General features: G+C 39.0%; 1 protein-coding gene across 1 annotated transcript in view; it reads left to right on the top strand.

The window, feature by feature from the left end:
- Positions 1-14,918, top strand: part of LOC135713186 (ras-GEF domain-containing family member 1B) — an 87,951-nt gene extending 73,033 nt beyond the window's left edge. The window contains exon 10 of the mRNA XM_065236297.1: positions 14,183-14,918. Within this exon, the coding sequence (XP_065092369.1) occupies positions 14,183-14,253 (71 nt within the window). The 3' untranslated portion in view covers positions 14,254-14,918. The remainder of the gene's footprint in view (positions 1-14,182) is intronic.
- Positions 14,919-18,761: the final 3,843 nt, after the last annotated feature.

Here is an 18,761-nt window from a genome sequence, read left to right as displayed (position 1 = left end):
CCTAACCATATAGGATGTTGCTTCGTTCCGAAAAAAATGTTCAGAAATACAAGGTTTTCAAAACTACGGATAGTTTATGGCAACATTTACTCACTACATGGCGCTAAAACGAAAATGATCAAGTTGCGCCTTCTAAAAACACATTATATAACGCTATCTACAGATCCTTCTTATATGAATGGTTTCCGTCTTGAGCAAAGTTGTTTAGATGGACAAGGCAAGACATCACATCTGGCACTAGTGTGACATTCATTTTAAATTGTTTGCCCATGCTTAACATCTTGACTAAATTGAAGGTTCCCGTATTTGACAAAGTTTTTCAGATGAATGTAGTGTATCTAGTAAAGTCCATAGTTGATTAATCAATAGTATACTGTGATCCATATTATATTATAACACATTTATAGCAGTCAGATTAGCTAGCAATAGAAGACTTCCGTTCGGCCTCTTTTTCGTATGACCGTCGTGCAGAGCGGACGAACAAATTGTAAATCCCTAATTAATTAATATACTATTCTAGATTAATTGGAACAAGTGTGTAAAGTTATTCCTTCCTTCATCGCAACATATCAAGTTGGCGACGAGGATAAAACGTGAATAGTCACGCGTTAGTACGAAGTGAAAGTCGAAAAGTGTGAAACGATCGTTTACACGTGTTAGGAAACATAACCTCAAACATCATCATGTCGACTGGTGATAGTGGAAGCGGTGCAGTGAAGCAGGAGCCGAATGCAGTCGTTCCTATCGTTCGAGCTGGCATGTTTGGCCAAATCGAGCACTTCGTAGTTGGGGAGAATATCGAAGAATATATCAACCACCTTGAAATGGTCTTCCTTGTGAACCAGACATGCCGGACGAAAAAAAAAGTCCTTGCCTTAGTTACAGTCTCTGGACCCAGCTTGTACTCAAGCGCTACCAGATTGTGTACCATGGAATTTATTATTAGCCTGAAAGCCACCGCTCAACCCTACAAATTCGAAGCGTTTTTGTCGAATTCACTGCGAGATCAGCTCGTCACAGGCATCCGGGATCAGAGTCTCCGGAAAAAGTTATTAACAGAACCGGACCTAACCTTCGACAAAGCGTGTTCACTAGCCCGAAGTTGGGAAACAGCCTTGAGTCAGAACAAGGAGATGTCGAGTCAGAAGCTCGGAGCACTTAGGAAGGAAGTACACCAAAAGTTGAAACCGAAACGCAGCCATCATGAAAAGGAGGAAAGCAAACCAAGTCGTAGTCAACAGTCAACTAAACCATGCTTTCGATGCAGCCGTCAGCATGATCCGAACACATAGCCAGCATGCAGCTGGACGTGTTACTCGTGTGGGAAGGTAGGTCATGTTTCCATATGCTGTCGGTCGAAAAACAGTCAATCCAAGAAGTCTGGTGGAAGCAATCGTGTCGCTGAAATGTCGGAAGCCGTCGAAGTCCTTCGTGTGAACATGCTGGGTGGTCCCATCGAGTTAGTAGAACCGGAAAGGTCGTACCTGTCAAGTCTTGAGCATCAGCCGGTGGAACATCAAACCAATCAACCGAATGACAGTCTGTCAATCCTGAAGCAAGCAAGTAGTCTCGCATCCGGATCATTGAATAAGGTCGATTCAGTGGAGTTCATATCGCTGGATTGCGATGGTCGTCGATTGTAATTCGAAGCTGACTATGAAGCCTGTCGTAGTGTCATCTCTGTAGATACGTATCAGAAATATTTTGTTAAAAGTAAGTTAAATAGTACTGCATTGGAATTTGTCTCTGTTTCAAGCCAACGAATCTAACTGCTGTGTACGATTGATGTCCGCGTATCCGCACCTTCGGGGATCCAAGGCAAGTTAGAGTTGGTGGTGATTCGAACAGGCAAAGCAATAAACCCGTTACTCGGTCGAGACGGTCTGGATATGATGTTCTCGGACTGGAGAAGTATTTTTCCTGTCAAGTCTGTGGGTAAGTTGGAAGGTTTCTTCGAGTTGTATTTGAGAACGCGATTTCCTAACGTAATTAGCGAGTCCGCGAATGACGTGATCACTGGTTTTACCGCGGAGATAGTTTTAAAGCCCGATACCGCCCAGTTTTTCAAAAAGCTTATTCGGTTCCGTTTCTTCTCCATGAAAAAGTTGAACACAGTTTAGAGAAGTTAGTTGAAGATGGTATTTAAGTCCCTTTTCGCTTTTCATCTTGGGCAAATCCGATCGTTGTTGTGCCTAAAAAAGACGGTTCGGTTAGGATTTGTCTCGATGGGAAGGCAGCGCTAAACCGTTATACTACTGTCGAGCATTATCCTTTGCCAAGAATCGACGATATTCTGGCCAAGTTGGCTAACTGGAAAGTTTTTTTGCAAAATTGACTTGTCCGGAGCTTATCATTGTCCGAATCGTCTCAGTCTTTGTGCACGATTTAACTCCCACCGCGGTCTTTTTCGATACACGCGAATGCCATTCGGTATAATTTCTGCCCCCGCAATTTTTCAGTCGATCATAGATCAAATTTTGATCGATTCGCCTGGTATTGCCTACCTGTACGATATCGTACTTCGTGGGGTGTTGATGAGTGTCAGCAAATTTTTTTAAAGCGAGATTGAGTACCTAGGTCATACTATCACTGCTGATGGTGTACATCCTAGCGAGTCCAAGGCTAGGGCAATAGTTGACGCTCCTCCGCTGGAAAATGTTAACCAACTCCAAGCGTACCTTGGATTGCTCAACAATTATCATCGATTTTTTTCCCAATCTGTCGATTAAACTTTCGAGGAAACTAAACGGCTATTGGTGAATAACAATTTACTCGAGCCGTATGATCCTGCGAAACCGATAATCTTGGCTGTCGATGCTAGTCCGTATGGGGTTAGAGCTGTTTTGTCCCATTTAGTCGATCAGGTCGAAAAACCAATCTGCTTCGCGTCGTCTACTCTCACCCCCGCACAGAAGAACTACGCTCAAGTCCACAAAGAAGCTCTTGCTGTCATGTTCGGAATCACTAAATTTCACAAGTAAGTTTATAGTGCCATCTTTAAATTGGTCACAGATAACACCGGTATCAAGCAGATCTTCAATCCAGTTAAGGGTACGTCTTGTATCGCTGCTGCTAGATTGCAACGTTGGGCTCTCACTCTGGCCGGTTACAACTACACCATTGATATGATTGTCACACTAGTTCCAAAAACACCAATATGATTGTCACACTAGCACTGCCATGTATGTGAATTCTGAACTAAAATCTTTACCATAAAATACGTCTTGTTCATCTCAATTCATCGCCCCCTGTCTACTGGTATAGCATGTACGGTGCATAAAAGTATCGGAGACCTGGCCCTTGACCCCCTTCTATACTACACAATTACAATCACAATCACAATTCAAAATGAATGTCACACTAGCGCTGCCTAGTGAGTGAATTCTAAATTAAACTCTTTACCTCAGGATAGGTCTTGTCTATCTGACAACTTTGCTAAAGACTGGAACCATAATTATAAATTTTTTTCAATTAATCTTTAAAAGTGGTCTGGGACCACGATCGGTCAGTACAATTATTTTTGCGCTGAATTCTTTCAGTTGTTTAAAAATCTATAATGTACCAAATTCTGAGTATTATAGAAATTCACAATTTGTCCCTTCACTAAGTTGCCATTATTTCAGATTTTAACTTTAAAAGTTCAATATACTGGGCCTTGAAAAATGATCAAGACTCTTTTCAACGTTTGGTTTGGCAGAATTTACATGAGAATTTTAAAGAATTTAAGAGAAGAATATTCAAAAGCATTTCTTACAATGATTCTAAAGGAAATTAGATGAGAACTTCAAGTAATTTCTGAGATCTTACCTACATACTTAGAGTTTATTACCAACTTCAGTAATTTTAACCGAACTTTCAACCACTAAACTGTTCGGTAAAAAACAAGGAAAACTTCACCACAATGGTGTTTAAAAAATAAAATTTCACTTGAAACAGCTTTTGAAATAAGGTTTAAAGTTTTACCAAACATTCAGCTGTTAAAAGTTCGGTGAAAGATTACCGAAGTCGGTAATAATTTCTAAATGTGTATAGAATTATGAAAAGAATTTTACAGGAATTCTGATGAGCAGGGTTACTTCCACTCATTTGCTATAAAAAAATGTTTTTTTTTTTTCGGAATTATGTAATCATTAGATGTTATAATGATATGTTGTACATGTAAGTTACAAGAAGTGGTCATGCAGTATATGTTTGACACATAAAATCTGTCAATATTGCTTTCAGTGCGTCACAATCAGCGATTTTACGACTCATGAGCGCTCACTCTGAGTGAACGCTCACGAATCATAAGATAGCTGATTGTGACGCTCTGAAAGCGAAATTGACAGGATTTATAAATCAAACACATACTTTACACTCTCTTCTTGTTACTTACATGTACAACATATCATTATAACATCTAATGATTGCATAATTCCGAAAAATATTTTTTATAGCAAGTGAGTGGAAGCAACCCTGCTGATGAGTATAGTTCCAATATAATCCTAAGATTTTTTTCAAGCGAATTCTGAGGATAATTTTAAGCAACTTCCGAGAAGAGAATTCTAATGATTTAAAGCAGTGGCATTATTGGTGGCTAGTGAAAAATCAATCTCAAATATTTTATTTCGGAATTTAGGAATGGGCTCAATACAAGAGACACCAGCCTTGTTGTCTCTAAATTCACCGAAGTTGTTGTTTACACATATTTTTCGTATGTAATTCAAATATTTAATTTGGCGCAATTTTTGGTTCGCCGAAACGATCTTCAGCGAAATGATCGTAGGTGAATTGACACAGCCCCGTGGAAGCTACTACTACTAAAATAAATTTTCATTTCTTTCGTTATGATGCTACATATGTAGTTACATTATATTTTATTTAGCCTGAAAGTCTCTTCATAATTAAATAATTGGAGAATATTTAGTTTAAGTATTAGTTTTGCAACTAGTTTGTATTATTCCTCCTTGGAGAGATGGGCATGCACTTTTATGGATTTCGTACGAGTATATATTTTCCTTCCGTCCATTTTCTGATTGATTCGTGAAATATTCCTATTTTGTCCGTAAAATTCGTAACTGTCTGTCTATTTTCACAAATTTTTTGATAAATTCTCCGTCGACCGACATTATTGCTAGACATATTTTACCCGATAGCTTTAGGGAAATATGCATTAGAAACCTAACAGTTTTTCGTTACATGCCTCATTATCGATTTGACATAGTGATTGTTTTTTAACCTTCATTCTTTTCAACAATTTAAAGGTATGTTCTAAAAACTCAATCATAACTAAGCACTTAGCTAATCATAGAACAGTTCTATAAAAAAAAAGTGAGCTTTCATATGCCACCAAGAATAATTTAATCTAAACAACAATTTGCTTCGTTTACTCCAGAGTCAATCTGTCTATGTTGTATGAAAACGTGCCGTTCCTGTTGTTATACCTAATACCTACATAGAAAAAGACTGAGAATAACTAAATGGCTCAACTCCTAAGCTGTTATTGTTATTCATCTCATCGGCTGCATTGCCAAGTCGTTCATCATCACACAGCAGTATTATGCAGCACCGGTTTTTGGCCACTGCTGGAATTGAGTAGCATTACCGGAACTGCCGGAAATTATACGCCTGCCGGGTGTAAATTAGATATTCCACGAACGAGACGAAAGGCTTGAACTGACGCTTGGTGTTTGCCCCTCCAAGGGGGGATCAGAAATTCCCCAGAGGAATGTATCCAATTTATCTCCAGTGCAAACATTTGTTAACTATCGCAATGTCGTCGTCGCTGTCGTGGTTGCATAGGGCGTGCATAATACCCCACTAGAGAAGAGTTTACCAGCTTGTCTGAAGAGAAAATTGTATCCCTATTTTGCCACTCTATCATCACTGGCCATTAGATTCAGCCACAAACGGTATCGCATTTCGCGCTCCGCAACTGTTATTCCACTCAGGTATTGGTATGTTTGCTATTGTTCTTAAAACATTTCATTTGCATTGTTTGCTATTGAATGTGTATAGGTTCCTGAGCAGAATGCACAGAGAGGTTTAAATTTCAAACTGCCAGATGCCACCAGGTTGACAGAGGATCCCGGTGAACGAAAGCGGCCAGCGACCAGCTCAGGTTTGCTCAGTCGAACTTGTTTGAATAGTCACATTAAAGTAAACAGAAGCACGGACAGCAAAAAGCACTAGCCTACACTCTATTATAGTCAATGAGATAGTGTGCTCGACGCTTCACTTGGTTATAGGTTGAAATTTGGACCAGTAGTGGCGAGCAGGGAAATGTATGATAATATGACGTCTTCGATATGAATAGGGTAAACGCAAACCAATCGGCAAATACAGCAAATGTAAGTATATTGCACTTACTTCCTCTGTGCATGTTTCCCACAAGAAAGGTGAAAAAACTACAACCTACAAGGTAATGCAGTATTATCCATATGTTTGCTTGCATTCATATAGTACGTTTAAAGTTAAACGACGTATGGCAGTAATTTTTCGCTATCATGAAAACTAGCAACAGTGTTTGTCTAAAATAAATGCCAAACCTGAAATGCATTACCGCACATATATAATACCGCACATCATGATATATATTTTTTTTTCAGAACAATCAATGTGTTTTGATTCCACTTGTTGGACCCAACTATACAAAATTTAGGGACGGTTGGTTGTAACCGCATGCGGTTGAAATTTGTATGAAAATTATTGTGGGAAAACCTACTTTTTTCAATTTGTATTCCTAGGGACCACAATTTTGCATAAAGAATGCAACTAATCATGTACAAATATAGTCCAGGAAGTGCCAAAAAAAGTACGGTTCTAGAATGTCTCTAAAAAAAGTTATAACTGTTCAAATATTTATATTTTGAATAATATGCCAAAAATCACTTTTTTCTGCCAACACTGCCAACACCAATGGAACTGAGATTGCAAACATAACTAATTTAGGAGTTTCTAGTCTTATCGATTTGGTATGTTCAGATAAATTATTTGAAAACAATGCTCTATAAGCGCATATGGAGAGAGCGGGTTTTCTTGTTGTTTGGGACGACAGATAGGACCAAAAAATGGGTTTTCACTTGAACCAACACACTCAAAGCTCTTCATAAAAGGATTAAGACATTTTAAGTAGTCTGTACGACCAGGTGGTCGTAGGTGGTGAACTGTAAATAAAAATAAAAGCTAAGACGGTCGCTCTAAGGCTACCGAGCCCCTCAGTGTATAGTGTAAAAGCAGGAGCATCGATTGACACTGATTACTCGATTTGTTTACATTTGCTTATTTGACGTAATGAAAATTAGCTCTTGAACTAATGGGTTTGGTGCAAACAATTTATTCTTCCAGTTGTATTATTTGTAAAAGTTTAGTTTACTTCGATTTTAATTACTTTGCTTCCTGGGATCTAATTGCTCGAGCAACTTAATTTTGACATTTTTTTTACTATACAGCTTTCCCCCGAAGAACGCGTTACCCACTGAGTTGCACCCACCGCTTTGTCTCGGTGGGTTTTCAACCAAGCGCTCTGATTTTCTGCCGGGACTAGTTCTCCATTGACCATACTGACATGCAAAAAATCAGACCGACTGGTTGAAACCCCACCGAGAAAAAGCGGTGGGTGCAACTCGGTGGGTAACGCGTTCTTCGGGGGATAGCTGTATTTACAAAACAGATCAGATAACGTTCCGTATAAATATCAAAATACACTCAGGTCTTTTTTACACGGGGGATACGTACAGTGTAAAAAAAAACCGTGTAAAAAAAAACCTACGAGATTTTGATTTTTCACATGTTTTAATGTTTTTAAAAAATCGGATTTTGATGCCATTTGTAATTATAGCATGCTATGCTCCATATAGACATATTTTAAAAATGTCTGTATTTACACCAAAAATTGTGATTTTTTTTTTTTTTTTAAATATGCCATTCAATTACCTATAGCTTGAAACGGATAATGTGATTGGAATCAAGTCGATAGGTTATATCGTTGTCGAGAAATCGTTAAAAACGTACCGTGTAAATCACGAAAAACCGTGTAAAAAAACCGCGTAAAAAAAAACCGCGTAAAAAACCGTGTAAAAAAAAAGACTTCAGTGTACATGTAATCGATTTCAATGGAAAAGTGATCTCAAATGAGACTGTAAAACATGTATAGGTACAGCACAGGTATACGGCTAATAAAGGGTGATACGGTCAAAATTTGGTCAAGGGAAAACGCGTGTAAATCGGTGAAATCGTTTATTTAAAAAATCAAATTAAATTTCTTTTTCAAGTTCAATTAGTATAAAATTCAGGAAAAATATTCAGTTAGGCTTCCGCTTTTCCAAATCCGAATTGCCGGGCCTTACGCTTGACCCCTGCCATCAGATTTTGTACAGCCACCTTGTCCACCTTCTTCGCCGCAGAAAGCCAGTTTTCCTTGAACTGCTGCTCGCCCTTAGCAGTTTTTTTGGTCTTCTTTAGGTTCCGCTTGACAATAGCCCAGTATTTCTCAATTGGGCGGAGCTCTGGCGTGTTGGGAGGGTTCTTGTCCTTGGGAACCACCTGCACGTTGTTGGCGGCGTACCACTCCATGGCCTTTTTACCGTAATGGAAAGATGCCAAATCCGGCCAAAACAGTACGGAACAACCGTGTTTCTTCAGGAAAGGCAGCAGACGTTTATTCAAACACTCTTTCACGTAAATTTCTTGGTTGACAGTCCCGGAAGCTATGAAAATGCTGCTTTTCAAGCCACAGGTACAGATGGCTTGCCAAACCAGATATTTCTTTGCGAACTTTGACAGTTTCATGTGCTTGAAAACATCTGCTACCTTTCCCCTTCCTTTTGCCGTATAAAACTCCTGTCCCGGAAGCTGCTTGTAGTCGGCTTTGACGTAGGTTTCGTCGTCCATTACCACGCAGTCAAACTTCGTCAGCATCGTCGTGTACAGCCTCCGGGATCGCGCTTTGGCCGTCGTATTTTGTTTATCATCGCGATTTGGAGTCACTACCTTCTTGTAAGTCGATAGTCCGGCTCGTTTTTTGGCTCGATGCACGGTTGTAGACGATACACCCTGCTTATTTGCGGCATCTCGGAGAGAGAGGTTAGGATTTCGCTTGAAACTACCGGCAACTCTCTTTGTCGTCTCAGCGGCTTCCGGTTTTCGATTTCCCCCCGATCCAGACTTCCTGGCTGTCGACAAACGTTCCCCAAACACTTTAATTACATTTGTAACGGTTGATTTGGCAACTTTTAGCGATTTTGCCAACTTTGCGTGCGAGTAGCTCGGATTTTCACGATGCGCGAGCAAAATTTTGATACGCTGCTCTTCTTGCTTGGACGGCATTTTGACAACTGAAGAGTGAATTCCAAAATCAAAATAGGAGCAACATTCTACACACACACACCTTCAAAATGAGGGGTGTTCAGGTTTTTTAAATGCAAAATTGAAAGAAATACGTCAAGTTGATATTGACCAAATTTTGACCGTATCACCCTTTATAGGGCTCATAAGCTATTTATTTTAGCTAAGAGTTGACATAGCAAGCATGTTAATTACTTGAAAATGAATTTGATGTTGTACGTATTTGTCAAAGTATCAAGGATGGATCATGGAATCTTATGTCTCTACCCTTAATTCATGCGAATGAAATTTTACGTGAGGTCACTTTTATGGAGGCATCAAGGTCATACCTAGGTATCGCCATGGATTTATAGCGACTGTATTTTGATCTTTGATTATTGGGCTAGAGCTTATGTAAAAGTCATTGCCTACGAACGAGTGATATACCTATGAGTTACAGCTTGGACTCATAAGTATATCACTCGTAAATACTGAAGTAACATGCAAAAAGATGTTGGCATTGCTGCTGTGTGGATTTTTTCGCAACTTGTTATGGACAGAGCCCGTGTGATGCTTTGGAAGGAGTATTGAAACGAAACGCTTCTAAATTTCAAAGCCTTAAAAAAAGTATACAAGGGGGAAGGTAGGATCTACAATGTCTATAACTTGGCCTACGTGGTTTATGGACAGCTCTCAGGCTGAACTGAATGTGGCACCCAGCTTGTAATTTACTCATAGATGTCATTAGTCACACCTGCTGTGACTCGATGGAGATGCATTGTGAACTACCTTGCGTCTTCATCGTTTCCATGCACGTGTGATGTATGTATTGCAATGATTTTTTATTTGAAAAAAATATCCAAAATGACTTCTCCGACGTCGCTAATTTTTTGATATGTAATGTAAAATTAAATGATCTTTCAATTAAAAATACTAAAATAAGAAGTTGTTGAAGACCCTTGCAGTGAAAATCAAGAAAAAGCATTTGTAACGTATTTTTTTCATACAAAATCAAATATCTCTGAGTTTTACATAATTTTCCTTAAAATTAAATTAAAACATCTTTCATTAGAAGGGTCAATCGTAAAAAATTAGTCAAAAGGTTCAGAAGTTATGATTTTTTTTAAACATTTAAAAAGAAAGATTTTTTTGACCACTTTAACACGAAAATAGTCACCCTGATGGCGAAATAAAAAATGTAAATCAAATATTTTTGATAAGAAGGCATTCTAAGACTCACTATAACTATTATTATTACCAAAATAATCAAAATTAAAATTATTACCAAAATAATCATAACTCTTTCAAATAATCATTAAACTTTATTTCTGGATCTACTGATCCTCGTACTGATGCAATTTGTTCTTTCTAAGGCTCATATTGTAGCATGATAATGTGGCTTCCAAACAAACATGATATATCTGATTCATAGATTTGGGAGGAGCCATGGTTTTTAAAGTGTCCTTATATCAATTTCCACTGGTGTGTATATATCAATCTAAATCTGAAAGTGAATATCACATCAGAAAGTACATGTAGTAGGCATAGTTAAAAATCAGTTGAATTGCTTAGTTGAAAAGCTTATTTCCGATAGGGGACCTCAAAGTTAACTTCTCGTGGAATGTGTAAGTAGTGCTTTTAGGATTTTGGTTGCCTCTGGGTTTTCGGATGATTCGAAAACCAGCAGCAAGCGGAAAAAAACGGAGGACTAGGACGGTCAGCGGCCCATACATCGGTAAAGTCATTGCTGCTCTTCTGTTTCTGCTGCTTACAAAATGACTAGCCAGCGATTTGGACCATGCCAGATCGATGAGATCATTCCACATTTTATGTTATTTTGCGGACAATTTCAATTTATATTTCACAACAAGCTGTGTGCAGGGTTCTAGACATTGCTGGTGTGTATGCAAATCCTTTGATAATGCAGACATGATTTCATCCATATTGCCATATAATTGAAGACACCAACTTCACACACAGATATTCAACACACACAAACACACAGGTGCGGCATTTTTAAATGAGACCGAGGGAGGCTGGTCAACTGTTTCATTTTGCCGGGACTCTTGTGCATGATATGAAGTAACGTCATGTCTTATCATGCATAGAAGCACCTGGAGGGGGATGAGGGAGTGGACTGCTTGCAAGCCCAAAATGTATTACATTGAATGTTAGTTGCATTTTCTATCATCCTCCGCAGCGAATGATATAAGTTGACCTTGCACTGGTTTTTTTTTTATCTTTTTATTTCGTTTTACGTCTACACTTTTGACTACACTAGCAAGCATTTACCATGCTTTTTATTTATAAAATTGTAGAACGACACACACACTTGCCACTATTCTCACCTATTCCCGTTCAACAGAAAAAAAAATACCAAATCGAGTTATCGTCCTAGGAGAGCTTCTTATTTGCTTTTAGCCTATCCATGTTTCGAAGCATGGAAAGAACAGTGAAGAAAGCACAGATCTGATAATCGCAACATTCGTGATTCGAGTCCAGACGGCAACCTTTATTCGACATCAGGGTTGCTTCCACTCACTTGCTATAAAAAATGGTTTTATGGATCTTGAAACCATTAGATGTTATAGTGAAAATTTCTACTTGTTAGATACAAGAAGAGGTTTAAACACATAAAACTAGCCAAATTCGCTTTCAGATAGCCACAATCAGCGATTTTACGACACTGAGTGAACGCTCACGAATCATAAAATCGCTGATTTTGTAACACTCTGGAAGCGAAATTGACAGTTTATATGTGACAAACACTTTCAACCTGTTATTGTATCTAAAAAGTAGAAATTTTCATTATGCCATCTAATGATTTCAAAATTCAGAAAATCATCTTTTATAGCAAGTTAGTGGAAGCAAGCCTGTTCGACATGATTCATTTCACTCACTTATACACTCCACATTTTTTAGTCTCAATTTTCTTGCATGGGACCACTGCACGGTATATCTCATCCTCCGTTTATGTGGTCTCCACTAACATCCTAACAAACCATAAGGCACAGAGGGCTAGGATAATAGTACGTGCTCATATCTGAACATATATCAATTAGACAAGAAAGAAAATAGAGCATCACATAACAGTTTTAGACTAGTAGTTGCTCCCAACGGCAAACTATTTATAAATTAAATAATATTGAAACGGACGGTATGAGATGTCCACGTTTAATCCATATATTGAAACCTAAAGAATCGTGTTTAAATTTTTAAATATCAGGACTGAATGGGAAAATCCGTAAAGGCTGGTAAGCCATCATAATGAAGTAATTAAATTGAGTTGTTATCGGAATGCTTAAATAAAACAGCAAAAATGCTTGTATTCCATTTAATTCCACTTAATGTATTTTGGTATCCATGACAGATACGTATTTCAACTACAATGTGCAGCCTTCATCAGTGATATTCCCACTGATTTTTATGAATCATCGTGCCCCTTAAATGCCGCACAGGTCCACAGGTCGTTTTGATATGTGTTGTGCATCTCTGAAGTGTAACGTATAACAAATAGACTAGAAAGCTTGTGGATGGATGGTATACCCATGATTTCCAGGATGCTTTCAAGAACTGTTTGATTAGAATGACTTTAGGGTAGGATGGTGAAAAACGCACCGTTTAAGCAAAATCGTCAATTTCTGGCGCATGGATGATAAAATCAAGAAGAAAGTAATGGTGTATGGTGCATTACCATTTTTTTTCTACAAAAACCAAGTGATTTAGAACTACAAAACGATGAATTTTCATAATTTCCATTTTATAAATTGGTTCCAAAATGATAGCGGAGCAAAACGCCTGATTCATGGTGCAATATTCACCACAACAAACACAATCCGTTACCCGGAAAATGCATCTGAGGAAAAGTTTTTCTATAAGAGAGCATTTTACCCCAGGGGTACATTATGGGCTGTACAAAGGGAGGTGGGAGCGGTAATAAATATGTAAAAAAAATTGTTTAAGTAGTTTATGGACAGTCCACGCCTATTCGGCCCCTCCTTTGGCTGCACCCAAGATGTGCAAGTTTGCTATAACAAACAAGTAATTTGCTATTTTAGCTGATTTTCCATATATGCGATTATTCAGCTTTTAATGTTTGTTGAGATACTTACTATTAAAATCAAATTTATGCATTGGTATTATTGCTATTGAACCGTTTGCATTAATTTTTTTTTTGTTAACGCACTCCAACTTCGAAATCACGAGTCAAAAGAAAATCCATTCAGTGATGAATTATTGTTTTCATTAAAACTGGTGGCACAACAGCGTTCATATAGGCCAAGTGATATTCAACAGGTTTCATTTTGCCATTGCAAACAACATTAAAATCATAAATCTTGCACAATCCACAATGTGCATTATTTGCATCGTACAAAAGGCCAGATCTAAGGGGCAATATTTTCAATCAACAAGCAATCTAACATATCCCTGATGAAATATGTGCACAATTTTCAATTTCCTAATGGCATCTGAAAGAACTACTAATGCACAAAAAAAAAAGAAAAGAAAATAGACGATATCCTTGTGCGAGAAATATGGTGTGGTCTCATCCCGGAAAACGCAAAATAGCCTCTATCCACATGGCATTCCCCTTCCAGCATCATTCAGTCATTCGTATTCAAGACCAACTTGATTCAGTGCATAGCTTGAATATTGAAACACTCTGTGCACGAAGCAGTTAATAAAAATGCCATTCTGCACATCTATAACGCTGCTGCTGCTCAGCTGAGCACTGAAGACATATCAAATGCAAGGCCTGGGCAAGGCCGGTCAGCCGACTCGAATCTCGAGAGGCAAAAGCCATAGAGTCGAGACGAGTCGGACAATTTTTCATGATAATATTTTCATATTTCCGTTTCCTTTCCGTTTTCTCACACAGAACTTATGATGGCGTCGTTCAGCTGCGAAGAGCCTACAATAGCTGAGAAGGAACTCTATGATGTTACATAGCACCAATGTAGCCCCCACCACTACTACTACCACTACTACAACCACTGCTGCTGCTGTTGGATTGGCCTGATGGCGATCGAGCCCATAATGGACAATTATTTGCATACGCAGATGGAGAATGCTACTCCCAAAACCAATAACACTGCAGATGGCATCCTAGGAATTTGTCCTCTGGTTGTGACGGCAGCAATTCTACTGAACTTGTTGACCCTACTTAGTGCACGCCACCACCAGCATTGGCCGGAATGCCTCCGAGCAAAAATTGATTGGAGGAGCAATTTTAATATCCCAATATTATAATACCAGCAGAGTAGGAAGCAACTTCCCGATGAAACCCTACAATGATGACAACAACAACGGTAGGAACGAAGGAGAGAAAGAAAATAAATCAACACTAGACATTTTTATGCTGTAATAAATTCAATGAAATGTATGTGATTAGCTTACAACAATAATATAAACTAGGTAAATCAAACGATGTTTCCTGTGGCGGAAATTGAATTTCCTTGTCGAAGTGATTGAAACGAATATTAGAATCAATTTTCCTATCCTCCCAGGGCACATGGTAAAATATTGATTTATTTCTCCTATTGTTTTGGTTTTAAAATGTATCCTATTGTTCTAGGAAAACTTCAACGACCAGTGTAAATAGTGCATATTAGTAGCGAAAAAAATCGGTGATTGATTGAAACGAATAAATAAATGAACAAAGATAAAGGGTAGCTGTGATTAGTTTGCTTTTTACGATTGATGACCTTTAGGAAAGCAAAGAGGATTGAAATTGTCTGCTGCTGAATTCCTAATATGAACATTCCTATGAAGTATTCCTATGGACGTAGAACTACGCAAAATTGATGCATTTTTGATTCTTATGCTTTATCTTAAATTTTTCAAGTATTTCAATGTTTCGGTAATGGTTCAAAACTCGCGGCAATTAATGTTAGCTAAATCAGACCACCGTTCATCTTACGCATGAGATAATGTATTTAAATTTAATGTAATGGTTAAGAATTCACAGAATTTCTCCTACATAACTACCTTGGGTTAATCAATGTTGAGCTTTTTTGCTGTGGTCAATGTGCACTAAATTCGACATCGACATCGACAACAAAAGGAACTGACACTATTTCGTCACACATTTTTTGTTTATTTGCACTCAGTATAGTACACAAAAACGCCATGCATGTTGTGGGATAAAACAATTCGCAAAAACTACGTTTTTATTTCAGCAGCTCCATCATAGTTTTAAATTAGGTCTCTGAAGCAGAGAAGAGGGTGAAGGTTGCATTTTATGAAAACGATGACGGTACTTTAAATATTGACCAAAACGTTGGTTCATATGTGAGCGAAGTAGGGGAGAAAGGGGTATAACGATCATATGGGGTTTAAGCACCTCTTTGTTCTCCAATTTGGAGGACAACCCTAACATAAAATTATCATGCATCATCTTTATGTACTTTACAGCGTGTTTGTAGAATGATGCAAAATAGAATATGTACTGTGACTTTTCTCAAATCAAACGTTTGGTTTCCAATAAGTAGGTGCTTAGTACAACATTAATTGAAAATTAGGGGGATTCAGTTGTTGAATCTCAAAGTCAGATCAAAAGCTCGTATACAGGTTCTCCTGTTTAATGTTTTGAGAGTAAACATCATAGGGTAAATGTTGGCTTCGGCACCCATTGACTGTTTTCGGCAACCAAAATTTAAACGATAATTTCACTATGTTTTCCCATCAACACACTTCCCTGAATGTATTCAAACGATTTTTTAGTCTTTCAGCTTCAATCTGATTATATTTGTACGACCGAGCAATCCTATTATGCCAGATTTTTCTTCAAATGAAGTATACGCACTACAAAATGGGGCTGATTTCGAGTTGCCGATAATAGAACAGCTGGTTAACACGCAGTTCTAATGGGAAGGTTGCCGAAGAAAAAGAGGATGCCGACAATAGTCACACTCAGAAGTTTGGAGCGTTGTAAAATCGCTTTCAAACCGGTTTGAAAAATTCTGTCGATTGGAATGGATAGAGAAGCAAGCAGCAGATGAATGTTAACAAACAGACACGTGATATATGTGCGTAACGCTGACAAAATGCTAATAGAAGTGCGGACGCTGCTTAGATTGACGAGAATACGTAAATTCCCCTAGTTAAGGTACACCGGTCGGTGCAAGTAGAAACAGTACATACGTGTATCTCTTTGGAAGTGAATATTCACTGTAATTATTTTTGAGATGCACTGAGTGGCGCAATCTACTATATTAGAAATATTCTCAGTGCTTATTGACTTCCGCTAAGTTTTGCATAAATATTTTTTCCGCGTTTCGTATTAGAGACTGTTCGATAACTACGTAGACAGTTTTTTGGAATTCTTGCACCCTCCCTCCCCCTGCAGAGAATTGTTCTTTCATTTTTTTAAAATTTGTATGGGCCGTGGATAATTGCAACCCCCCTCCGAGAGTTTTTCAAGTGAAGCGTGAAAAAAAGAAAAAAGTGTGCTTCGGTCACTTCGCCAATGACAGTGTAAAATCATCGGACATTTCCGTAAAATGTCTAGATACCAGCGAAAACGAAGCGGGGCAAAGTGACAGTAATAGCGACGTGCAGCAAATTAATTCTACAGGCGCGGAGTACGCTACGGTGACCTGTTACGTCGGTGGAGTGAAGTTAAAATAGGTTGTTGATTCCGGAGCACATGTGAATGTCATCAGTCTTGAGACATGGCGGTACTTGAAGTGTCAAGGTTGCAAAGTGAGCAGCAGCTGCGAGGGTCGGAAGTTTATGGAAATGGCAAACTGAAAGTGCACACAATCTTCAAAACTGACATCAGTACCCGTTTGAAAACAGTTCATCACGAAGTGTACGTCATCGATAACAAGAAAGGAGCCAAGCTCCTCAGCAAGCAGACGTCGATGGATCTGGAGATATTGAAGATTGAAGGCGAAGCATTCAGTGTGTCGAAGAAAGAAGAACCACCATTCGGAAAAGTGAAAGACTTGAAGGTAGACGTTAAAATCGATGAAAGCGTAGTTCCGGAGTGATTTGAGATTTCGGCGTAATTTTATTTGTAAACAAACACGTCAATTGCCAGTTTCTCTTGAATAAAAGCTCAATCCCATAAGCAAAATATACCAAATGATAGAGGAATCATTCCTCTACCTCATAGTGTTATAAGTTTGAGCGTTTATTCGCGAGAAATCGGCAGTTGACGTGTTTGTTTACAAATGCAATTACGCCCAAATCTCGCACCTACTGACACCTTTGCAAGACCTCGTCAAGAGTAAGCTGCAAGACCTACTTAAGCAAGACATCATCGAGCCGGCACCACTCAATATTACATGGGCTTCACCGTTGTGACTCCCAAGGAGTGTTCGTCTCTGTGTAGACATGCGTCGTGCTAATGAGGCGATAATTCCTGAACGTCATCCTCTGCCAACCTTCGATGAAATCATGCTGCATTTAGATGGATGTATTTTTTCCAGCAAAATAGAGGTTGCACAGACTGAATACTTAACACTAGACAACGGACAACACACAACACCCAGTAGACCAGTAGGGAAATTTCCGGGATGTGAAAAGTTCCACCGGCTGCTGGAGCGGGAATCGAACCCTCACTTCGTGGCACTCACAAAACGCCTGAACGACGGGTGACGCCGCTAGCCGCACGACCACGAAGTCCCCCCAGATCTGGTTAATGGGGTGCTTACATCTCTGCGGATTTGCTAGTGCTAGTATACTAGCCAACTAGCACGAATTACAGTTGCTCCTGAAATCTCATGCTGGTGGACGCTGCTGCCCAGTTTACATTATGCTGGTGAGCTTGCTTTGCTAGCAGCTGGCTCATTAGCGGCAGTGAAAAGCATAAGTGTAAACACCCCATAAAGCGTTTCACCAGATTGAGCTGGCACCATTGTTACTCCATCTGCTTACTACGGATATAAGAGGCTAATTTCGGCATGAACTACGCCGGAGAAATTTTCCAGCGAGAGATTGAATGGATACTAAAGGGGCTGAAAGGAATAAAGGTGTTCATCGACGACATTCTGGTGTATGCAGAAACCAAGAAGGGTTACGATCAACGAGTGCAAGCAGTGTTACATCGATTGGAAAAACATGGACAAAAGCGAGATTGGAAAGACGACAGTCAACTTTATGGGCCACATCCTGTTACGAAACGGGATTTTACCAATGAACGACAAAGTAAGTGCCACCCAAGCTTTTCGAAGACCACAGAATGCCACCGAAATGCGAAACTTCCTCGGGCTGGTGAATTATGTTGGTAATTTTATACCTAATCTCTCTAGCATATCCGCCCCCTACGTTAGATGGCAGTGAAAGAAGAACAGTTTACCTGGACGAAGGAGGGGAAACGATCATTCGACAAGATCAAAGCTGCTCTTATCGACCCTGAGCACCTTGGATACTATAGCCCCAAGAATCCGACTACTTTGGTCATGGACGCGAGCGATAACGGCATTGGAGCTGTTTTTTTGCAAAACGTCCAT

Source organism: Ochlerotatus camptorhynchus, unplaced genomic scaffold, assembly GCF_037179485.1.
Source record: "Ochlerotatus camptorhynchus isolate MF236.1 unplaced genomic scaffold, CSIRO-AGI_Acam_v1.1 ptg000544l, whole genome shotgun sequence".
Taxonomy (NCBI): domain Eukaryota; kingdom Metazoa; phylum Arthropoda; class Insecta; order Diptera; family Culicidae; genus Ochlerotatus; species Ochlerotatus camptorhynchus.
Note: the sequence above shows the minus strand (reverse complement) of the source record. Positions and strands in the feature narration are given on the sequence as shown.